Genomic DNA, 25829 nt, shown 5'->3' on the forward strand with positions numbered 1-25829 from the left:
TTTACCTCCAAAGGGATATCATGCCTTTTCCAGGCTACCCGTGGGGTACCTGCAAAGTTTTGCTAAAGCACACAATCTTTGCAGACAAGGTCTTAACCATATCCACCTTCCTCCAGGAGCAGAGGTATGAGATTACATTGATGACCTCATCCTCCAAGGAGATTCATTTCACACACTCACCTTTCTTTAATAAGAGACAAATTCTGAGGTGTTGCTACAGAGGCCAAGTGCAGGCCAGGATTCCAGGGCCACAGGTGGCTACTGCTGTAGGAGCAGAAACTTAAAAAAAAAATCCTTCCATTCTATAAGGAACAAAAACTCTTAATTCCTTGTTTTAACAAGTCAATGGTCCTTAGACTAGCCCCCTTATCACCTATTACCAGTTATACCTAGCCTCCAGCTAAACTAACCAGTCCCTTATCTGCCTTGATCCTATGGAGTGGGGGAGAGGAGATCAAAGGACAAATATACCACGCTTTAATATTTTTCAAAGTTTTTAGCATTGTTGCATGTGTAGTCATTCAGTCATTTGTTCATTCATTCACTTACATAATCATTCACTGACAGCTGACAGTGCTGGGTCCAGTGCTCGGCCCTGGAGTGTGAACAGTGGATGAAGCACCACTTCTCTCTCTAGGAGCTCAGTTACCATTTGAAGGCTCTTCTCAAAAGAGGCAATGAAAAGGAAAGATGCTAGTTGTTTTTCCTCAGTTTTTAGTTTTATCCAAGTTATAACTTAAAAAGTCAAATTCTTCTATACATTTCTGCTTCTATCTAGTCATGACAGAGTAATGGGCACTGGACTTGCTATCTCACTGAAAACAAGGAGAAAATGGGACAAAATATATGAGACAACTTTTTCAGGCACGGAGGACAGGCAGAGCAGAATCACAGCCTCTGAGACAGGAACCACAGGTAGGTGAGCCTGCGGCAATTTTGTTTCTGTTGCACAGCGAGGTAAGTCCCAAGTAGAGAGAGGTGAGATAGGTGGTTTTCCTGAGCTGAGAAGGCACAGACTCAAGTTCCAGGTAGCCAAAGCAGCTGCAATTTGTGGGGCGGGCTACTTAAGAGGAGGCTTCTACCCAACAGGGTGGGGGAAGAGGCCTGAGTGGGGGGTGCAGGGTAAGAAGTACGGGTGGGGTTAAGACCTTCAGGAAAGCCACGCCTTAGTATACAGACCACACCCTAGAGTAAGGGCCCTGCCCTAAAACTAAGTTCATAATGAAAATAGAACTGCCCAAACAATAAAACCAAAACCAACAAGATCAAAAGAATTTCCTAGCAATCTAAATGACTGTTGGGATAAAATGAAACACTCTTTAATAGAAGATGTCATAATCAAAATTCATTACAATGTTATCCCACACAATATGCAGCATAAAATCTTAAACACTGAGGTGTATACATATAATAAAATACTTGGTACGCTGAATGACTGAACTGCCATTATATGCAACACAGGTGAATCTAAAAGACATTGTCTGAGGTCAGAATCAAGTGAGTAAACACTGTATAATTCAGTTATATAAAGTTCAAGTGCAGGCAAAACTAATCTACAGTAAAAAAAATAAAATAAAATAATCAAAACAGTGTTTACCTGAGGCAGAGACAGGGGTGGGACTAAGAACTGACTGCAAGGAGACATGGGAAACTCTCAGGAATGATGAAATTGTTCTATCCCTTCCTTTGAGTGGTAGTTACATGGGTGTTTACCTTTGTTAAAACTCATCAAACTGTTCACTTAAAAACTGCATTTTATTGTATGTGAATTACAACTCAAAAATTGATTTAAATTTAAAGAAAAAAAAACAACAGCAAAGAAAAATATAGAACCATGTTTTATATAGCAACACTGAGTTTTTCATGCAAGTCAGAGAGGAATTTTTACTTAGAAAAAACAGGTACATTTATTGAAGTCTTTATAAGTTGATTTACACTGCCTTGAAAGAAGTGATTGTTAAATTTTAGGAACTTTGGAAGCTAGCTGTTAAACTATTGCTAGCTCAAAATTGGCCATGGTAGAAGTCTTTGCAACACATTACAAAGCAGGCCTCCCCAAACCCACTCCCACCCCAAGAGCTGGTTTATTAGCACACGACTGGATTTATGATTTATATTAAAATAAAGATCTGCTTTGCACGTCATGTCTAGAGTTATGGTCAATAAACAAAGCAAACTTTCCAAAATATAGTTCTAGAAAGATTACTTGTAATAATGGAGACTAACAATACCTCCTTCCCTGCTCCCCTTTTCATCTTATCACCACTACTCCCAAGCAATGATTTCAACTCTTTTGGCTGTTTACTTTTGGATTTGCCTTCATGTCACTAAATGATACGCTCATGCTGCTACTTATTTTTTCAGTTTTGGCATTATCTACTGATTTCCCAATACGGAAGATATGAATTTAGTCTTCTTTTCCACAAAACGCCTGCCACCATCAAAAACACATTTCACACCACTCCCATCCTTGAAACATTGTGTTATACTTTTAGTTAGATCAATATTCAGTATTTACACTAATATGGTTATGAAAATATCCACAGATGATCTGTCTAGTATTATGATTAGTATTACTTTTCCTTCCTTGCACAACTTTTTGTTTTCCCTGGAGTTAGTGATATCCTTGCGGTTTGCTTCTTTCATTTGCTTAGTTTTCTATGCACTTGTCACTGATTTATACCAAAAAATTTATCCCAATTGTTTAAAACTTCTCTCAATAGTTCCAACATATCAGGTATTCTAGCAATTTAATCTTCTTGGAAACATCTCTCTGGAGGCTGCTCTCATTTGGATTGACTGCTCTCTAGGCTGGTACATAGTTATGATTCCGGAATTTACCTTCCCCATATCTGTGAGATTCTCATCACCTCTCTTGTGAATTGTTAAACCAACTGTTGGATTGTTCATCCAAGTATTGCTGTTGTTGTTCCTTAAGCACAAGGACCATATCTTAGTCACCTATGCCACAACTATCATGATATCCTGATAGTAGGTGCTAATTTTTCACTTTAAAATATACGGAGAGATAGTCAAACTGACTGTATGTAAAGGATAAGAAGGTTATACTTATTTGGACATTTTAATTTAGAGTTGACAAAAGCACCGAGAATATGTCCCTACTAATATAATTTATAAAATATTTTGAGAAAGAGGAAAATAACTCAAAGCAAATCCGTTTGTGTAAGAAATATGCTATATGAGTACATACTATGTGTCAGGCATTGTCTGAGGCACTGGGGAGATTGCAGTGAACAAGAGACAAAAATCCCCTACATTCTAGTTGGAACGATAGATGGTGAATATGACAGAATTCATAAATAAGTAAAATATATCAGATAAGTGCTAAGACATAAATAAAGCAGAAAAGAAAGACAGGAAGTATCAGGGAGCCTACACCAGGGCAGTAGCCATGGTATAATGAGGAGAGGTTCCAGATTCTGCATATATTTTGAAGGTACAAACAACAGGATTTGCTGATGGATTGGACACATGAAGTATTGTAAAATATTCAACTATTAGGATATTCTTGGAGTCAACAGACATTCAGTCCAATTTCCCTTCATCAACAGCACTGCACTAGGAAATACTCCAATCACTTAATTCATGAAACAACATGAATTCTGACATCATGAATTCTATAGATGTTAAATGATAAGGAGATAGGAATTTTTAAGTAAAGCTTTAAAGGAAACACATACCTGGTGATAAAGCTGATTGGCAGGTCAATTACCAAAGATCCTAAGTAGAATGACTTCACTTTATTTGATGGACCAATAATTCATGAATGAATATTTGAAGACTAAAGACAAAGACTAAATAATCAAGATTAACACACCCAGAAGTTATATAAATAATCAACAACTTAAACTAACATCAACTTTTCATGTGGTCTCAGGGTGAAAGTCTGTTACTTATATTTTTTAATTCAAAAATAAAGAAAATGTGTTGATTAACCAATAAGGCTCTTTTAAGTTTAGCAAAAGTAAAAACAGTACTGTAATGTTACTGAAATTTCACTTTTATGTCCCTTAAACTTTATATTTTCTCAAGGGTACACGTGACACTAATTTGAAAATAAGCATCAAATACATGGTATTTGAAAATTATGTATGGAGCAATTGGAAAATATAGAGAGAGAGAAATTTTAAATTTATACTTACATAAATGGGGAAGGAAGGAGGGAAGAAGGAAAGGGAGGAAGGGTCACTCTTACAATTTTATCATCTTGTTCAAGGTGGTACCAGAGAAATCCAGCAGATGGCACTCATACATTTTTCTAAATATGATGCTGAATTAAAAACAGAATTGTTTAAACTTTGTATTTCAGACAAGAAAGACCGAATAAATCACAGTTGAAAGCAAACACATTTCAAAATTTTCTATTACCATGGAGAAATAATGCTTTTAAGCTACTCTAATGCACATTCATGGCTTGCAAGCAACTTACAATTTTCACTTCCTATTCTAGCAGCTGGTGGAAAGTAAGCATTCATAATCATTACCTGCCAATCAAAAGCTTGATAATAGAAAGCTGTAAGTTGCCATTGAGAGACTCACAAACTTTTCCCATGATGGAATATGGGATCATTATTTTCTTCCAGTCTCTTTTGAATGCTTTTATTCGTTATTCTATATAGATGGGTTCTGAAATTACTACCATTTTCAACTAAGTAAACAGAGGCTCAGAAAGAGTAAGAAAATTAGGGGATATGGTAACTCAACCAAGAAAGAGAATCAAAAATAAATGAACCCAGTTTCTTTAACTGGATAATCAATAAATCCTCAATTAATAAATATGGGTTAAATGAACAAGTTAATTCAAGTCATACTTCAACGCACATTTATTGAACACTTCCTGTATGCTGACACTGTTCCAGGCTCTGCAAAAAAGTGGTGCGTAAGACAAATAATATCCCTGCTCTCATGGAACTCGTGGTTTAGTAGTGATAAATAGAAACAAACAAACAAGAAAGAGATCAGAAATCACAAACAGTATGAAGAGAATTAAACTAGAGTGTGCGATAATGTGATGATGTGAATACTTTAGACTGACTGTTTAAAGGAAGGCTTCTCCCAGGAGGTGACATTTCAGCTGACACCTGGACTACAGGAACAGACAGCCATACAAAGATCAGGAGGAGGAGCGTCCCAGGCAGAGGGAACACAGCTTCCAAAATGATCTCAAGGCCAGAGTGAGTCGGGCCTATTTGGGGAGCAGAAAGAACGGCAGTGCGGCTAGAGAGGAAAGTGCAAGGAGGAGAGTGTATGGCGTGAGTTCCAAGAGGTAGCTAGGAGCCAGGATGAATGGATGCAAGAATGGATAGAAGGAACAACAGATAGGGAAAAGAAAGAAATAAGAAGAGGGCTACTTTTACGTTAATCAGAGATTCTGTTACATGTTGATCTTTCTGGAAGTTCTCCATTAGTCCATATTCCTGCCTTATATTATTTGATATTTTAAGAAGATGCCATCCCTCAGGTTACCACCTTAAATTATCAATGACCACAGGGTAGCACTGAAAAAAAAATCTGCAGAAAATGTAAAGTAGGGTGAATACGTATTAATTTCCAGAGATACCCAGACGGTGAATTTTCAATAGTACTTGATTTGAGTCTGTTTTGTACTGATTTGCCTCTTTCTTCTCATGGAGTGTAAAGGATATTCTTAATTAATTCAAGATTCATTCACTGATTCTGATTAATCCATGTTTTCTGGTACCAAAAGAGTGATTTAAATAATTCTCAAGTTTCTCTTATCTTCTAATATTTACCTGCTGTCTAAAAGTTTATTGTAAGCATATTTTCAAAAGCAATGTATTTTTAAGATTTTTGGAACTGAAGCCCAAGCAATTAAACAGTAAATAAAGAGGGCCACTGCCCTCTGTGACCTCACACGAACCAGATCATTAATCAAAATCTCAGTTCTTCCTGAAAAAAACTGGGATATATGCTTGGTCTCCAACTAGAATCTCAATAGAGATCTTTGATTTTATTGGATAAAAATATTTTTATAAATATAACCTTCATTTTATAAATTTTAATTGGCACCAGATTTTAGAGGTGACGTTACGCTGACTCTATGATTGCTCTCATGTCACCCATGCCCAACCAGGAGCTTCTTTGTCTAAAGTCACGAAAGCTGCCCACATCATGTCATGGTGGTTTGAATTTACACCTTCTCTCAGCAATCACAAAGCCCTATCCAGAAATATTTATTAGTAATTGTATTTGTATCTATTAAACGTAGATTGAGAGGATTTTATTTTAACAAGATTTTATTTACCAACTAATTAGAATGACAATTTATTACAAGTATGACAATAATTAACCTAGAATTAACAGAATAGTACAGCTTTTCTGGTTGTAAGAAAAAAATAAAATCATTTTTCTCCCCCGCTATGGGCCTCATTTTGCACAGCTACTTATATCAGTCATTGTTATTAATTTCACATTTTTATTTACTCTTTATTTTCCTAGACATTTGAATTCTGCTGCTGTCAATTTCACAAAGGTCTTTTAAAGATAAATTCGCTATGTACCAAAAGCAGTTGTTTAAATGAGCATTCAGTTCTGACAGCTTTGCTCTTGATACTTTTCATAGCAGCAGCTAGGAGACCATTTTACCATCGGTCATGGTTTTCTTTGTTATGCTTTCTTTTTTTCCTCCAATCAAAGTAAATATGTTCTTACAAACAGCATTACCCTAAAAAATTTTCCTCATGTTTAATGAATGTGACCCTCAGTACAATGAATAACAACAAAGCAATGAAATCCCGATTTTCCCTAAGAGACAAGACAGTTATCACATTATTTCATTCATATATTAGTCAATGCTGTCTCAGTATTATTCTTTTGTCAAACGTCAAGTTAATAAGAAAATAAAGCTTCTTCACTGGTATGATGATTTTATCATTAACAGGCCAAGCAAAAACTTATTTAAACTTGAAAATACAATGTTTAGAAAGCACAAATGCAACTAATTATTCATTTCCTACCTCCAACATTTTCAAAGATAACTTCATTCTTCCCATTCTTCCATTAAAAGAAAAATTTGTTCTTAAAAACTCCAAGACCTAATCCCTGCTTCAGGCTAACGACAAAAAATATTTTTCATTTTTAGTTCACATCTTGAAAAAAATTCCCTTGACAGAAAATGCTCTGAACTAGACTCTGAAAGGCAAATGTATCTGCTTCATTTAAGTTTTTCAGGATGACAAAGGAGAGAAGAGGAGTCAAGAAGAAACATGAAAGTTGAACTAAAATAATCTGCTTCAAATACTAAAATATTTTTTAGTATAATGAACAACTTTAAATATCAAATTTCATACTATAAATAAATATTTGAATGACAGAACACCTTACCCTTCTATACCCAGCATTAAAAACTATATCATATTTATTTCTAATCATGTCACTGAACTGCTACTGTTTTCTGGACTGCAAATAAATGACATATTCATAACAATGTGACACAGTTAGGTATGATTGATTGGTATGAAATAGAAAGGGACTTTGTCCTCAACATAGATTAGAACAGGGCCTGTCTAGTGCATGCTGTCTGTATATCTGCAGCTACTGATTGCCCTTCTGGTAAAAGACTCAATAGATTTTTCTTAGCATAATTTCTACTCTACAATAAATTACCAAATCTCAATTGACTCTGTTTTAGAGTCATTTCTAGATTCCAATTCATTACAATACAATGACTTCAAACTTATCTTGGACTTTAAGAATCTCATCATGGTTTTACACGTTTCAAGAGAAAAAAGATAGGCAGACAATGTGCTCCTCAATTTTTGTTTCTTTTACAGAAGAAAACACTACTATTGATAAAACAATGAGTACTTTAGAAATCTTCCTGACTGTACACACTTTAAAACTTTTCCTTTTCTTTGCTTTTTCCTCCCATTTCAATAATTAGGCCAGGGAATAAAGAAAGGAATTTCCAGTCCAGTGGTCATGCTCTACATCCTATCATTTTGTTGCTGTCTTTCCCCTGGGCAAATAGCTCCATTAATCAGCAGGAAAAATACGCAGCAAACTATCTATACATCCTAGTATTATCCCCAGTGGAAGGCTGATAATTAGGAAGTTGCTTCTGAAAGAACTTCCATTAGAGTATAGAACTATGGTGGCATGCCAGGAACCTCAGAGATGTATCAGTGTTACTCTGGGTTAGTTAGGCTTTGGTTATAATTAAGTATAGGGAAAATTTAGTGAATTTATTTAATGAATGAGCATTAATTTAAAAATTGCCTTTTTATATAGACAAAGTCTTACTTCCAGAGTAAAGTCAGTCTGAGACACACTTTTACTTAGATAATTTCAGTTATTTTTCCTACTTAAGAGTTGTATGAATTACGAATTCTTAAAAAAACTAAAAGCAGACCTAATCTGCTGGTGTACTGACAGTGTAGGTTCGTACACTGCAATTTCTATTGATTGTTGTATTTCCTTTTTTCAGTGAACTTGTGCCTTTGATTACATTGATTCTAATAGTCCCAGTTATTTTGGTTGGTATTACACGGGCAGTGCACTGTATTACTCTACCATGCAGTGCCAAAACAATCATTCGATTGTTTGAAAAAAATAGTTTAAATCCTAAAATACGCATTTTAAGCATTTTGAAATAATGAAAATACTTTATGAACCTCCCATTTTGTCTCAAATTCAATTCATATGAATTCTGATTCATTACTGAATATTAATCTAGATATTCTATATGATGTGAAGACATGACAAGACTGTTATATCAGTAAGAGTTTATTCTGCATATATGCCATTGTGTGTTAGTTGTGCAAATAGCTGGCAGATCTCTAATTCACATTGATATTTTAGCTACAAAACCAATAATGAACAAAAATTACTGTGAAAAAGGCTTTACAGGTAAACTTAGCCTGCGTATTAATGATGTGATACACATTTAATAATAAATATTCCGAAGACTTAGAACTTAGAATGTGGTTAGATAAATGGACTAAAATAAGACAGAACTGAAGTCATGACTAATTCCAGTAACCATTTCCCACTCTGCATTTGCATATAAAACAGACTGCAATTCTCTGGTACCATTCATTGTTTTTCTTCTTAAGCAAAAGTAATTTACTCTTAAATATTTAAAGAATCAAAATAAAAATAACTTTTGAAAATACAAATTATTTAAACAGATGGCAATTGGTACACATCTCAAAGGAGAGTTTTAACTTTGCTACTTTTTAAAAAAAATAAGGATGTAAAGCAACCTATACAAAAAGCTATGCCCTAATAAGACTTGATTTGAAACAAGACTACCTTAACATTAATAGATCTAAGACATTTGTAAACATCTCATATTTGATATTAAACTAATTCAACTAGAATCATAAAAGAAAACATTTGCACTCAGAACTTTAAGTTATATCCTTAAAGTAGCTTTTGTTTCCCTCCCCCGCCTACCACACTTTAGGGCCTTGTTGAATAGTTTCAATATACTTTTTTAGGAAACAGGTGAAAATACACCTTTCTTCCTAGTTAGGACTGCTAACAGCAGAAAGAGATGTGATTTTGGAAATTTGGTGGCAATATCATGATTGATCCAAACATAAGTACACTGTTTTCAGTTGCAATATTTTAGGCCACCAGCAAAAATGAATCCTGATGGCCATAAGGAGACTATGTACCTCCCCGAGTAGATGACTTATTTCATTCTAACCAACACTGGCATTAGGAAGAAAACTGGCAGGCACAAAGTGCTGGAAAGTGGCTGCAGGTGTCCCAGACTTAAATCTGTAGACACATTTAGAGAAAAGTGGAGAAAACTGGCTTCTGTAGATGAAAGGCCTCAGAAGGCCTCTGTCAAAAGACATCTTATGATTACAGAAGGATTAAAATGAAAGTAAGCATCTTTGTTGGTGCAAATGGCACTGACAAAATTGGGTCAATAATCTGAGCTTTTCTTCCTACACTTGATTGGATCTGAGGTAGACTGCAACAAAGAATGAACAACATCAGAAAGTATAGATCAGCTTAAGGGTCGGGGGGGAATAACGAGCCTGAGAACACAGTATCTGTTTCTCCTTTTTTCTTCCTTTAGAAATAAAATCAAACCACATAAAAACCCTTAAGTTTCAGCAGGTAACAAGACCAAAAACTTACTTTTTTTAAGTGCTAATATATCAATTCTAGATATCAACAACTTTGAACATTTTAAACCTCACGTTTTCCGCAAGAAATGGGTATCATTCATGTATCTACCACAAAGATTTGATACTAAGATGCTTGATCAAATCTTAGATAGCTGATCACTTCTCTACAAGTTTTTAGTTTCCTGAAGATCTTTCTGTGCCAATGTCTGAAATGAAAACATACAATTATTCATGAGAGAAATGAAATTCTTAATAAAAGAATTACATAAAATTCATGTAAATTTAGCACAACAATAACTGGGCATTTCTAAATTTTACTATTGAAAGTTTTTCTAAATATATAAATCCTATAAAATATAAATCCTAACATACCTATTGGATAATCTTAAATAAGAAAATATTTCCAGAAAATAAATATGGAAGAAAATGTAGTGTATTAAATTAAAACTATATTTTAACATACTTTAAAGCTAGCTATATATGTCTTCTATTAAAATAGAGCATGACAAATACTGTGTTCATTTTATAAACAACCAAAGTAAGAGGTTAAAAGCAATCTGAAGTGCTCCCACACAATCTGAAAATAAGTTTCCAATAATTGAATCCAAAGTTCTGGAAATCATAAAAATTTGTAATAAGAAAGTTTTAGGATCAAATATAATCAAAGTATAATTTATGGCTATCAAAAACAAAAAGCTTTTAAGCATTATGATAGTTAAACTTCTTCAGTGCATTAATCCTCTAATAACAGTTTCAGTCAAGGGGATGTTGTGAGGTCAGGTTTGATTTTTTTTAACTTAGTTTGAAATTGTACATATTCTCTTTATATATTGATATAACTTGCCTTATGCAGCATCTAAATCTCCAAGACTCAAAACATTTCACAGATTTATATCATGACCTTAGTTTTGTTTGTTGTTGCTGTTTTGGTTTTTTTTTTATTTATTTATTTTTGGCTGCATTGGGTCTTTGTTGCTGTGCGTGGGCTTTCTCTAGTTGTGGCGAGCGGGGGCTACTCTTCCTTGCGGTGAGCGAGCTTCTCATTGCTGTGGCTTCTCTTGTTGCAGAGCATGGGCTCTAGGTGCAAGAGCTTTAGTAGTTGTGGCACGTGGGCTCAATAGTTGTGGCTCGCGGGCTCTAGAGCGGAGGCTCAGTAGTTGTGGCGCACGGGCTTAGCTGCTCTGCGGAATGGGGGAATCTTCCCAGACCAGGGCTCAAACCCGTGTCCCCTGCATTGGCAGGTGGATTCTTAACCACTGCGCCACCAGGGAAGCCCTGTTTTGTTCTTTTGTATCTAGTGCAAATCCATGTGAAGGGCACAATACTAATTCAGTGAGATGTATTCCAGTAAAACCATTCTTACCAGTAAGTAAAAAGAAGTGCTGAACAAAAGTTAAACAATCAATTATGGCTTACCAACTGCAAAAATTCTATTTCTGTCTGGAGAGCATCATAAACACTTTGCATGTCATCTTCCTTATAAAGTTCTAATTCTTTTTTAAGTCTGTTTTAAAGGAAAAATTCACTCTATTAATTAGTTCATTAGTAAACTTTTATAATAATTCTTTATTACATGAATAGTGCCAGATTTGCAGCTTCTATTATCGGAATTTCAAGTTAACACTATAGAATTTGGAAAGAAATTTTAATTCTCTATAATTCTGTAAGGAACCAGCCATTAAAATTAGTCTAGGAAAGATAACTGGAGGAACAAGAATTTGAAAGAAGAAATAAAGCTATCTCGTTTTTCAGGTAATTTGAAAACATACTTGGAAAACCCATGAATCAGTGTTAAAACCAACTCAAACAATAAAATAATTCAGTAGGGTGACAAGATACAAAATTAGCAAACAAAAATAAGTAGCCTTCATTGTCACCAGCAATAATTAACATGACTTTTTCATGGATAGGACATCATAAAAATGTTAACTATCCCCAGTTAAATGAAACTTAATTTGACCCTAATAAAAATACTAACACTTTTTTCCGCTGGTGCTAGGCGAATTTGATTCTGAAGTTCATATGAAAAAAGAAAAAGAACATTCTAGAAAAGCCCTTGAATTTTTTTTTTCCAAGAAAGCCCTGAAAAAAGAGAAAACAAAGAAAGGTGACTAGCCCTGTGAGATATTAAATCATACCATTAATCCTTTACAATTAAAAGAGTGCAGTAGTGGCATATAAATAGAGCAGTGGAACACAGAAGACAGACATAGCTTAAAAGGGACAAGTGGACATTTAGCATATGCTCAAGGAGCTTCCTCAAACCACTGTAAAAGACTGACTTTTTAATAAGCTGTGTTAGAAAAACCGGATAGCTATGTGCTATGTGGCTATAGATGGATTGTCAAAGCTAAAATTGGCTCTGTATCTCATAGCATACACCAAAATATACTCTAACTGGATCAAAGATTTAAGTGTAAAAAATGAAACTATCTAAGGACAAAGTGAAAGAATAGGGAAATTCCTTTATAAGCTGGTTGTGGCCAAGAACTTTCTCACTATGGCTCAAAATATAAATGAGTACTCAATTCAATTACATTTAAAAAATTGCATAGCAAAACACATGAGTAAAGTCAAAAGATGACAATCTGAGAGAAAATACTTGCCACATACATCACAGATAAAAGTGTAATCTCTCTAATATGTAAAGGGACTTTATAATCAAGGGGAAAAAAGACCAAAACTCTGATTAAAAAATGGGGGAAAGTCATAAACAGTCACTTCACAGAAAAAAGTATAAAAATCATCCCTAAACATTTGAAAAGTGCTTAATATCACTCGTGATAAAAATATGGTCAATTTCACTCATAATAAAGACTTGAAAATTTACTACACAGGTATATAATTTCTCATCTATCAGATTGGTAAAACTCCAAAAACTTGATAACACACTTTCTTCATAAGGTTGTGGATAAACAGCTGTACTCAGACATTGATGGGGGAATTTAAAATGGTTAAACTTCAAAGGAGGAGAATTTGGCAGTATATAACAAAACTACATTTATATTTTCCTCTTGACTTTGCCATTCCACATCAGTAATACACCCTGTAAAAACAAACAACATATGCACGAAGTTATTGTTGCATTATTATTTGTAATCACAAAATATTGTCAACAACCTGTGTCCATTCTTCTGCGATCGCCGAATAAACTATAGCACATCCATATAATGGAGTATTATACAGTATAAAAAGAATGAAGATAAAGATGAAAAGAAACACAGAAAGGATAAACCAGTAACTAGTGAAAATGGTCACCTACAGCATGAGTGAAAATGGGGTGGAATAGATATGGAAGGAAATGAAACTCATCTGGGTATATCTTTTTTATATACTTCTGACTTTTGAATCTTGATGATTATTTACATATTTGACAAATAAAATTAAATAAATAAAGTTGAGGAAAAGACCATAAAGTTTAACACAAAATAACAGTTGAGTTAAACACAAACAGAAACAAATAAACCTGTTTTTCAAATTTATAATCACAGATTAAAAAAAAAAGAATTAACTCAAGTAATTTTCAAACATAGTAGTCTATAACCCTCAGTGGGATATGTTGTAAGGCAATAAGAATTATAAAGGAATCTTAAATTTTATTTACTACTTTTATTGTTAGTGAAGGTACACTGCTAGTAATTCTAAAATTATTTTACAAGATTGTAAGAAATGGATAATTACATTGATGTTGTTAAGAACCAGAGTTTTCACTAGAAGAAAGAAGATATACATAGAAAATGGAGGGAAGAGGAAAAAAAAAACCTGTCATTTTGGATGTGAATGGAAGGGATCAGTATAAAAAAAAAATCATGATTTAAAAAAATGGTATTTTTATTTCTGTCCGTTTAAAGTATTCAGAAGCAATGACACCCAGTAGTAACGAGCACATCTAGCATGCTAATTTTAGTTTCTAAAACCAGTACCAACTAAAAGATACCAGGACTCCTTGAAATAATTGGTCCCAGGGCTGAGGTAGGTATTATAATATACAAGATGAGCCTAGAATATTCTGTTGCACAAGAAGGAAGGAAAGTGACCAAAAACTGATGGGAAAATGTCAAAAGACACAAAAATTTAGTTCAAGTGACTGCCTCCAGCCAAATCTGGGACAATTTGAGCATCAAAAATAGTGACAATAATGTATTATAACACATGAAATAAAAAAGAAATCCATGAATCCATAGAAAATCTTAAAAAGGAGAAATTAAAAGGATGGGGTAAGAGGAAGGGGAACTTCTGTCTTTTTTTCCCCCAGAATTTTACTAGCTAATAAAACACCATCAATGTGACATCTATGACTAACTTAACTGGATGACCTTTTCACTGAAGAGGCAACAGCACTGATTTACTACTTCATATAAATGCATTTAGAGTCTCTCAGTAGCAGGTGTATATTAACTTTTGTGCTGTTTCCATTGCAAACATGCTGTTCACAAATGTTCAGAAAGAAAATCCCATGCTACTGACTTTGTAGCTTCATTTCTGAAACAAACTTCCTGCTGTATTAAACAAGCATAAACATTGGTTATAAAAAGTGTAAAACCATTCTAAGAAGAAGTGTTGTAGGTAAAAAAATGCCTGAAATGTTTCAAGTTGTCTGGTATGTTACTATTGCAGTAAATAAAAAGTCATGATGAAGAACTGTATTTTGGTGACCCTGGTGTTGAGTAATAATAAAAAATAATAGGTGTTGGGAGTTTGAAGTGGTCCAGTATATACTGCTATTCTTGCCTACCTGAATTCTGCCCATCTGAGAAATAAGGAAGGTCAAGATGTCAAGTTTGCTACTAATATAGCAGTGACTGGAGAATGTGGCTTATATCTGCATGCAAAGGATTTACTAACACTGAACCCCAGAATTAGACTAATGTAACTCACACCATTAGAGACAGAATTGGATGCCACAAGCTTTCTTTCATGGAGTCCTATCACTGTAAAACTTAAGGGATAGAGGAGCAGAGTGGAATATACACTCTGAGGCAGGCCATACTCCAGAGAGATAAGGAAAAGAAAGCTGGGCTTCGGTTTATCCTTCCAAACTCACCAATCAGACTGAATCACTCCTCTCCACCATAGAATAAGAAAGAAGGAGTTCTGGGGGGGACAACAAGGCGGGTTAAACCAGTAAAGCTTTTTCTTCATGGAAGAAAAAAACCAGGAGTGGAAAGAAGAATTCCATGGGGCTATCTCAGGGGTTAATATATACCATGTCTTTGCAAATAACACTGAAAAAAGATGAGGAACTTTTATCTTCTTTGCAGTAAAAATAAAATATGTAGACTCAATCACTGGAACAAATATTTATTAAACACTAAGTACCCTGGACTATGTTAGATTCAGACACTGATAGAAAAATGAAGAAGAGGTAGAGGGAGTTCCCAGTTAAGTGGGAGAGACTGATACACATAAATATCATAGAATATGATCAATGATATGACAGAATTATAAACATATTCTCTATGGACACAGAGAAAGGAACAGTAGAGGAACGCTTTCATAATTTATTATGTTTATTCCTTCATTTATTTATTCAATACCTACTATATGCCAACCTCTGTACCAAGTATTAGACCATGAGTATACAATGGTAAACAAAGTAGACAAGATCGTTCCCCTAACTGAGCACATGATGACATAGACATAAATAAAATGAAGCACATAAATATGTAATTACAAAATGGAATCTGTGCCATCAAGGAAAAAACACAGTGTGTTATTAGGAAAAACAACAGGTTATAAAATTTAGATCACAGGGATCCTTCTCTGAGGAAGTATTTCAACTGAGATCTAAAGGATAGGGCATGTCCCACCAGGTAGGAGACAAGCAGGCAAGGGGCAAACAGATAACTTGAGGGAAAGCAAGGCATAGATAAAGGTCTTAGGTGGAAGAAAGCTCGGAGTGCTTTAAGGAGCAGAGTGAGAAGGGGACCATGGTTGAAAATAACATCAGGGAGGTGGTCATATACCATATTGTGACGAGTCTTGGACTTTCGGTTTTATTATGTTCATTATGAAGCCACTGATGATTTTAATAAGGGGGCTGACACGATTCAATTTATAATGCAATGAAGGTTGCAAGAGTGGATGACAGGAAAGCAGAGAGAGATTGTTACTGTGATCCAGGTGAGAGAGAGTAGTGGCTAGAACTAGGATGGTAGCCATGGAGAGAGAAGTGGAAGGATTCAAGAAATATTTTGGAGGTAAAAGCAACAAAACTTGGTGATGGACGGGGGTAGGGTGAGAATGATGAGATTTCTGAACACATCAAACATGCCTGCTACATTTTGGGTTTACTCAGGAAAAATTACATGTGAGCTAGGCCTTGAAGACTAAATCAGATTTTTAACTAATAGAGAAAAAAGAGAAAGATACAGAGGTGTGAAGTCCTGTGGCATATTTGGAATTCCACAAATAGTATTCTGATGTGCTAGTAGAATAGAGTATGTGATAGAAATGCAGGGAGATAGCACAGATTACGTTTTTGTTTGTTTAATCAGGACAGCATCACTTCAGATCTATTTCTACGTTTATATTAAATTCTTGGGAATTCAGAACTGGAGCTTAGGAAGGAGGCATTACTGACAAAGATTTGGAAATTATCTATGGATGATAACTAAAACTTTAGACCAGATGAGATAGCCCATGGAGAGTACAAAGTAAGAAAACAATCAATGACTAACCTTTAGGGAGCCTCTGCACTTAAAGGACAGGCAGGAGAAAAAAATGAGAAAGAAGCCTGAAAGGCATGAAATTCACATGGATAATATGAAATAAAAATGAAATCATAAGTAATTATACAATTATAATTATGTCTAATAATTATAGAGCATTTACTGTGTACCAAGCACTGTTGTAAGGGCTTTATATATATTAAGACATTTAATTTTTGCTATAGTCTTGTGAGGTAGGGCCATTATTAACCTCATTTTATAGATGTAGAGAATGAGGCATAGACAAGTTAAATTGCTTGTCCAAGGTCACTAACCTAGTAAATAGCAGAGGTGGAATTCAAAGGTGTTTGTAATCTTAACCTCTATGCTTTCTGCCTCTCGAGACCCTGAGATTTCTGTCCTCCCTGGACTACATGAAAAAACTAGCTTGGTATGTTATACAACCCTCAGGGACGCTTCTTAGAAATTAACACAACCTCTGGTTTAGGTATTAATCATAGCAATATTCTATAAGTTAGTTGCTTTAACATGTGTTAATTAATGAGCCCACACTCTTCACATTAGAATCTTTCAAATAAACAAACATCTTGTAATTTATAAATAGGGGAAGATTACTTAAAGCAGAGACCATTAAACTGTTGTGAATATAAAGTACTGGTTCTAAGATGTAAAACAGATAGCTAGTGGGAAGCAGCCGCATAGCACAGGGAAATCAGCTCCGTGCTCTGTGACCACCTAGAGGAGTGGGACAGAGAGTGTGGGAGAGAGATGTAAGAGGGAGGAGATATGGTGATACATGTATATGTAGAGCTGATTCACTTTGTTATAAAGCAGAAACTAACACACCATTGTAAAGCAGTTATACTCTAATAAAGGTGTTAAAAAAATAAAGTACTAGTTCTCTCCATTAATGGATGGCATTAAGTTAGAGTCCAACAAGCAACCTGGACATGACAGATTAACTTTATAAAAACATAATCATTACAAAAGAATTTCAATAATATAGACAGAATAAAATATGCATCAAAATTTTCTAATTACAAAAAGTAGAAACAGTAAGTTCATAGAGATGAAGTTTTAATTTTTTGTAATTAATTTTTTGTAACTTTTTGTAACCCAGTAATTGCTTTCTTACTGGTTAAAGTTTAATAAAAGTAGAAGTACAATTTTAATAACTTTAAAATAAAACTGGTTCTGAACTGGGGACAATTTTGCCCACCCGTCTCTGCCCAGGGGGCACTGAGCAATATCTGGAGTCATTGTTGGTTTGTCACAACTGGGGGTGGGTGGCGCTACTGGCATCTGGTTGGTAGAGGCCAGGAATGCTGATAAACATCTTATCCTGCATAGGACAGCTCTCCCACAACAAAGAATATCCTGACCCAAAATCTCAACAGTGCCAAGGCTGAGAAACCCTGCTTAAAAATAGCATCTATACCAAGAGTAGTTAAACTTGAAAATTTAAGATAAAGGCAATTACTATAGAATTCAGTATACATTTGAACACACAGATGGAAAAGATTATTCTATTCCAAAAGTTAGGGATTAAACCAACTTAAGTTTGGCCTTAATGATGTTCAGTAAATGTCATATCATTTTTTGCCATCATTAGCTCCTTGTTATTGCGCTAATTATAAGACTGATGGCCCTCTTTTCAAAAATCTTTACACTTAGTATTTTGACTCTGCTCTTCACACTTGAAATAACTTTTATGGAACATACCAGAAGGGAAACTAAGCTACACATATTAAAGAATTTAAAGTGGGAATTGATAAATATTGGCATTTCATTCAATAACTGCTAAGATGCAAAGAACGGACTAGGTATATTGATTGATGTTTCTTTCTATCCAAATTTCCTTTGTCACCATCTGTGAAGGAAAAGCTCTGTCTAACAAACTTTGTGTGCTTAATTTTAATCCAGGGCAAATTTTTATGATTGAGTGATAAACAAAACTGGAGTTCATATTGGAAGCCCCTTTACTACTAACTATAATGATACCAGTGGGCATTACCATTTTTAAAAGTGTAAAAAAAATCAATGAGCAGACTGTCACTACAGAAACTCATTCTGCATCAAACATAGCACCCAAGAGATTGATATTTCATGCTTATAAAACTTAACATAAAATTAAATTGCAGATATTTTCTCACAATCTACTAAAATTATGGCCTAAGGCAATACACTGCTAATATGAAGCATTTGTTCAGCTCTAGTGGACTTATTTCCTATATGATTTATGTGAAAGAAGTCTTCATTTGCCTCTTTGTAGATCTGGCAATGAGGTTTCTGTTTCTTACATTAAATGTAGAAAGTTCTTTAAAATTAAGCCAGCAAATATAACACTGAATTATTAATAAATAACAGTGAAATTAATAAACTGGGGGGGGTCCTCCTTTGGTATATAATTATGTCATTTCAAACCTCAGCCATTCTTTCATTATCCAAATGCATTAAAAAAATCTAAATATTCCGTACAGAAAATACATTTTCAATCTTTAGGCCCCAAACCAGAGTGACAGATTTCAAGTAAAACAGTAGACTGTGGTTTTTTCCCCTGAAATCTAGAAGGACCAAAAATAATTTCACTCCAGAAAGTTAGGGATAATAAAAAAGAGAGTTGTGGAAACAATACTATATCTTAATCTGTTAGGATATGAATAACTCTGAGACCATGAGGTATATGAAAAGATAAAATTGATTTCAACCTTATCAACCTGATGCATCGTGAAACTTATGTGTAGCACTTTCTAGCCAGTAAAGTGTTTGCTTATTAGTATGTTTCAGAATACACATAGAAGGAAATAACTTCTTAAACAAACTTTAAAAAAAAAAGCAACTGTGTGTTTAGTTTTATGCTGCAATCTACTTGACAACTTGGAAAATTATCAGATTTTATACCAAAGTATAATAGGCAATTCTTACCTTAAGCACTCAGCATCATTTTGAGGCTTTTCACTGATTTTTATTTTTTCTGCCTCTAGGTACTTGGTAGTACAAACGGCTTCCTTTTTTTTATCTTCAAAACCTAAACAATTTAAGAAAATTCTTACAATCTTTAAAAAATTAAACATAAAGGTTATCTTTATGCATTCATAAGAACAATACTCAATTTTGGTGCTTCATGTAAAATATATGTACTAGTGATTTTTATTTTTCTACTTTAATATAGCAATTAAAGGCACACACAAAAAAGATCTTAACAAAGTTTGTGACATTAAAAATACCAGATCTAACACTGATCAGTTCAGTGCTTTACCTATTCATTTTTTACATCAATAGCAGCACTACATCCCAATAGGTGAATACATTTTGAAAGGATAATACTACCCTATAGTAGATATATAACAATATTCATCAGCAAAATAAACTAACTCATAAAGGTAATACCTTTAAGCTCTCTCTGCAAAGTAAATAATTCTTGTATCAATTCACTCTTTTGTTTTTGAAGTTCATTTAACTGGCCACTATCATGTTCCGCTGACTTCATTTCTAGAAACAAATAGACAAAAACCAAAAAACATATTTTAACTATTTTAAGTTTTGCTTTATGTATGTCAGGAATGATTAAGTTCTTCTTGTGTAGTAAAAATTTAAGCAGTATATGGTCAATTTTCAGTCCCAACAGCTTCCCTTGGCCACATAGGAACTGTTTCTTAATAAACTGACCAGGATTATTTAAGCAACAACTGGATACAAAAGAACAAGTTAGTTGAAGGTTAGACTGCTGAATGAGAATTCAAAATAGTGTCATATTACTAAGTAAAACGAGCTTCCCAATGAAGTTAGAAAACTCTACTCACTTTTTGGTTACCATGAACAATGCTGCTATGAACATTCCTGTACAAGTTCTTACGTGGACATATGGTTTCAATTATCTTGAAATACCAGGGAGTGGAATTGTGGGTCATAGGGTAACTCTAGGTGTAACATTTTGAGAAACTGTCAAACTGTTTTCCAAAGTAGTTGTATATTTGTACATTTCTACCAGCAATGTATGAGGTTTCCAATTTCTCCACAGCCTATCCAACACTCTTATCTACTCGTTTATTATAGCCAGGCTAGTGGCATCTCATTGTGGTTTTGATTTGCATTTTCCTAATTATTTTGAACGTCTTTCATGTGTGGCTATTTGTATGCCTTTTTTGGATAAATGCCTTTTTAAATACTTTGTCCATTAAAAAAACTGGGTTATTTTTCTTTTTACTGTTTAGTTGTAAGAGTTCTTTATATATTCTGGATGCTAGTCCCTTATTAGATACATGATTTGCCAATATTTTCTACAATTCTGTGGGTTGTCTTTTCACTTTTTTGATAGTGTCCTTTGAAACTCGAGTTTTAATTTTGATGAAGTCCAATTTATCTATTCTTTTGTTGCTTGTGAATACCTAGAAAACCATTTCCTAATCCTAAGTTATGAAGATTTACAACTGTGTTTTATTCTAAGAGTTTTATATTTTTAGCTCTTACATTTAGGTCTGTGATCTGTTTTTTTTTTTTTTTTTTTTTCCTGTGATCTGTTTTGATTTAGTTTTTGTGTACAGTATGAGGTAGATGTCCACATTCATTCTTTTGCATGGGGATATCCAGTTATCCTAGCACCTTTATTTAAAAAGACTATTCTTTTGCAAATGGTCTTGGCATATGTGTAAAAATCAAGTGACCATAAATGTATGGGTTTATTTTTGGATTCTCAATTATATCCCCTTGATCTATATGCCCATACTCATACCAGCACCTCACTGTCTTGATTACAGCAGCTCTGTTCTAAGTTTGAAATCAGAAGTGTGAGTCTTCCAATTCTGTTCTTTTTCAAGTTTGTTTTGACTCTTATTGGTCCTTTGCATTTCTATGAATTTTAGGGTCAGATTGCAAAAAGCCAGCTAGAATATTTGATAGGGGTTGTATTGAATCTGTAGATCACATTTAGGAGTATTGCCATCTTAACAATATTAGATCTTCCAATCCATCAACTTGGGATGACTTTCCATTTATTTAGGTCTTCTTTAATTTCCTTCAACAATGATTTTTGTAGTCTTGAACTTTTTTTAAGTGTATTCCTAAGTATTTTACTTTTTGATTGTAAATTGAATGTTCTTTAATTCAACTTACAAATTGTTCATGTTAGTATATAGAAATATAATTGATTTGTATATATTAATCTAATATCCTGCAACCTTGAACTTGTTTATTAGCTCAAATAGTTTTCTGGTGGGTTCCTTAGGATTTCTATACACAAGATCATGTTATCTTCAAATAGAGATAGCTTTACTTCTTCCTTTCCAGCCTAGATGTCTTTTATTTCTTTTTCTTGCCTGATTGCCCAGGCTAAAATCTCTAGCAAAATGTTGAACAGAAGTAGTAGGAGTGGATATTTGTATTTTCCCAATCTTAGGTGAGGAATTTTCATTCTTTCATCATTAATAGCATTCACCATGGGTTTTTCATAGATACACTTTATCAGGTTGAGAATGGTCCCTTCAATGTCTACTGTATTGAATTTTTTTTTAAAACCATGGAAGGGTGTTGAATATTGTCAAATGATTTTTCTGAATCTTTGATTATTTTTATCTCTTTTTTCTCTTCATTATATTCATGGTCTTGAGTATATTTATAAGAACAATTTAAAAAGTCTTTCTCTGCTAATTGCATTATCTCTATGATTTCTAGAGATGTTTCTATTGACCTTATTTCCTCCTTGCTATGAGTTATAATTGGCTTTTTCACATGTATAGTGATTTTTGATTGGATACTAGACATTGTGTTCACTATTTTCTTGAATGTTTGAATTTTGATCTCTTCCTTTAAAGCATGCTGATGCTTGTTATTTAGCAGGCAGTTAGGTAACATGATTAGGTCCAAACCTTGCTTTTAAGATTTTTTTTAAAAGAGTGTGTCCAGAAGAGCCTTAAGTCTAAGGCTAATTTAATCTTGCTATTAAGGCAGGACTCTTCTGTTTAATGAGATCTTTCTATTCTGACAGGATGGAACATGAATGTCTCCCAGTCCTGTGTGAGCTCTTAGAATTGTCGACCTTATGACTCCTCAGCAGTTTTTCTTCACTCAGCCTAGTGGTTTTCCTGTACGTATGCACAGAGTAATATATAGCCAAAGGCTCAAAGCAACCTCTATGAAGATTTCTGGAGGTTTTTGTCTGTGTAGTTCTTTCCTCTCAAGTACATTGTCCCGAAAATTTCAGCTAACTCAGCCTCCCTGAACTCCAATCTTTGTATCCTCAACTCAATCAGACCACTCTGCTTTGCTTAAGTTCCCCCTCTCAGTCCTGCTGTCAAAGAATTGCATCCAGGTAAAAAGCTAGGGTAATCATACCTCATGTGTTTCCCTTCTCTCAGTAATCATAGTCTTGAACAGTCTCTTTTCCTCAATATGTAAAAATAGTTTTTAATATATTTTCTTCAGTTCTAGCTGTTTGTGTTGTGCTCCTTCCTGATTATAAGTGAAAGTTCTCCACATACTATTTAAATTATCCTTTTACTTGTCTATCTCCCATAGTAGACCATAAGCTCCTTAAAAACAGGAGCTTTCGGGCTTCCCTGTGGCGCAGGGGTTGAGAGTCCGCCTGCTGATGCAGGGGACACGGGTTCGTTCCCCCGTCCGGGAAGATCCCACATGCCGCGGAGCAGCTAGGCCTGTGAGCCATGGCCGCTGAGCCTGTGTGTCCGGAGCCTGTGCTCTGCAACGGGAGAGGCCACGACAGTGAGAGGCCCGCGTACCGCAAAAAAAAAAAAAAAAAAACAGGAGCTTTCATTTATCTTTAAACTCCAATTCTTGTACAGTGCTTGTCATATATATACAGAACACATAGCATGTGCTCAAGAGAGTGTGCTGAACTGAACTCAAATAAATCATATAATTGAATTAAAAATTTTTATTATCCATGTTTTTGTCAATTAATTTAAAATGAACAGTTCTTTGAAAAAAATTAATAAACTCACATTTATGCTTCTGCTCCTTTAATAAATGAATATTTAAAATATAAACATAACTACATGCTAATAATTAAGAGAAGTATTCCAGGATACCATTACAATCTTTAAGAGATTTAAAAAGTGAAACTATATTTTATTCATTATTAACTGATTTATCAGACATTCTATGATATGATTTATGATTTAAAATATCTTTGTAAAACTTGGCCAAGAGTGATAGAGAAATTTTGGACTTAAACATTCTTGAGGTAGAGAATGTATTATTTTTCTTAGTCCTAACTCTCTAGGCTAAATGGAGAAGGCATGGTTCCAAGACCGTTTCTTCCCTCCCAAAAAATAAGACAAGTGCATCAATTCCTATGACACTTACACAACAGAAAGAATAAACACAATGTTTGTGGTAATAACTTTTTTCCCACTTTTCTACTGCCTAATTTTTTTTTTTTTTTTTTTTTTTGCGGTACGCGGGCCTCTCACTGTTGTGGCCTCTCCCGTTGCGGAGCACAGGTTCCGGACGCGCAGGCTCAGCGGCCATGGCTCACGGGCCCAGCCGCTCTGCGGCATGTGGGATCTTCCCGGACCGGGGAACGAACCCGTGTCCTCCGCATCAGCAGGCGGACTCTCAAACACTGCGCCACCAGGGAAGTCCTCTACTGCCTCATTTTAATTTTGTTATTACTTTTATTTTATAGCTTTATTGAGGTATAACTGATGTGGTGATAACTTTTTACTTCCTTCCACTGCTTAAAATCCAAGAAGTTCTAATCAAGCTAGGTTTTATGGCTATGAATATTAAACCAAAGTAAGACAATGAAAATTCATTCCCATCGTTTGACATGTGAGTTTTTCTCATATAACTGCACATACATTGCCTATCTTTAAAGAATACTAGCAAGCAAGGTGTGTCATATGCTTCCTCTTATCTAACATCCAAGAAAAACTGATTCACGAACTGAAAGAAAGAAATAAGGGGGACATTTTGAGAAAAATGTTGTGACAATCATTATAGTCATTATTTTGAAGCCAAAAGTGATGGACCCTTTTATCTATGAATTATCAGATGTTCAAAATAAATAAACATTTACTAATTTCACAAATATATATTGAATACCAAATACCAATGCTTCTAGTTGCTCAGGCCAAAAAAACTTGGAGTCAACTGTTAATGCCTCTCTTTCTCTCACACCCCACATCTAATCCATCATGAAATCCTACTTGTCCATCTTCAAAATTTATCCAGAATCCAAACACCTCTCACCATTTCAATTGCTTACAGTCTTAAACTAAGCCATCATTATCTCTGGTCTGGATTACTGCCACTTTTCCCTAGGTTTCTGTTTCTGTTTTTACCTCCATTAAGTGTATTTTCAACTGAGGCCAAAGAAATCCTATTAACATATGTGAGACCCTTCACTCCTGTGCTCAAAATTCTCCAATGACTTCTGATCTCACTTGAGTAGAAGCCAAAGTTTTCTGAATGGCCCACAGGTTTTAAACGATCTGAGTTCTTATTTTTAAATTAATTTTTATTGGAGTATAGTTGCTTTACAATGTTGTGTTAGTTTCTACTCTACAGCAAAATGAATCAGCTATACATATATCCCCTCTTTTTTGGATTCCCTTCCCATTTAGGTCACCACAGTGCATTAAGCAGAGTTCCTTGTGCTATACAGTATGTTCTCATTATTTGTCTATTTTATACACAGTATCAATAGTGTTTATGTGTCAATCCCAATCTCCCAATTCCTCCCACTCCCCCTTTCCCCCTTGGTATTCATACATTTGTCTCTATTTCTGCTATGCAAATAAGATCATCTATACCATTTTTATAGATTCCATATATATGCATTAACATAAGATATTTGTTTTTCTCTTTCCAACTTACTTCACTATGTGTGACACTCTCTAGGTCCATCCACAACTCTACAAATGACCCAACTTCATTCCTTTTAATGGCTGAGTAATATTCCACTGTATATATATGTACCACATCTTCTTTATCCATTCATCTGTCAATGGACACTTAGGTTGCTTCCATGTCCTGGCTATTGTAAATAGTGCTGCAATGAACACTGGGGTAC

General features: G+C 34.5%; 1 protein-coding gene across 6 annotated transcripts in view; it reads right to left on the bottom strand.

Moving 5' to 3' along the window:
* Positions 1 to 6323: 6323 nt before the first annotated feature.
* The window catches only part of CCDC172 (coiled-coil domain containing 172), a 46232-nt gene continuing 26726 nt past the window's right edge, over positions 6324 to 25829 (bottom strand). For 4 of the 6 annotated variants that reach the window (XM_079899887.1, XM_079899884.1, XM_079899886.1 and 1 more), the window contains 4 exons: positions 20189 to 20290; positions 19724 to 19826; positions 11544 to 11631; positions 6324 to 10333 (listed from right to left, as the gene is read on the bottom strand). In XM_079899887.1, coding sequence (XP_079756013.1) covers positions 10292 to 10333; positions 11544 to 11631; positions 19724 to 19826; positions 20189 to 20290 — 335 coding nt within the window. In that variant the 3' untranslated portion in view covers positions 6324 to 10291. The remainder of the gene's footprint in view (positions 10334 to 11543; positions 11632 to 19723; positions 19827 to 20188; positions 20291 to 25829) is intronic. The other 2 variants (XR_013824237.1, XM_079899888.1) reach the window with 2 other exon arrangements.

Source organism: Stenella coeruleoalba (assembly GCF_951394435.1).
Source record: "Stenella coeruleoalba genome assembly, chromosome: 16".
NCBI lineage: Eukaryota > Metazoa > Chordata > Mammalia > Artiodactyla > Delphinidae > Stenella > Stenella coeruleoalba.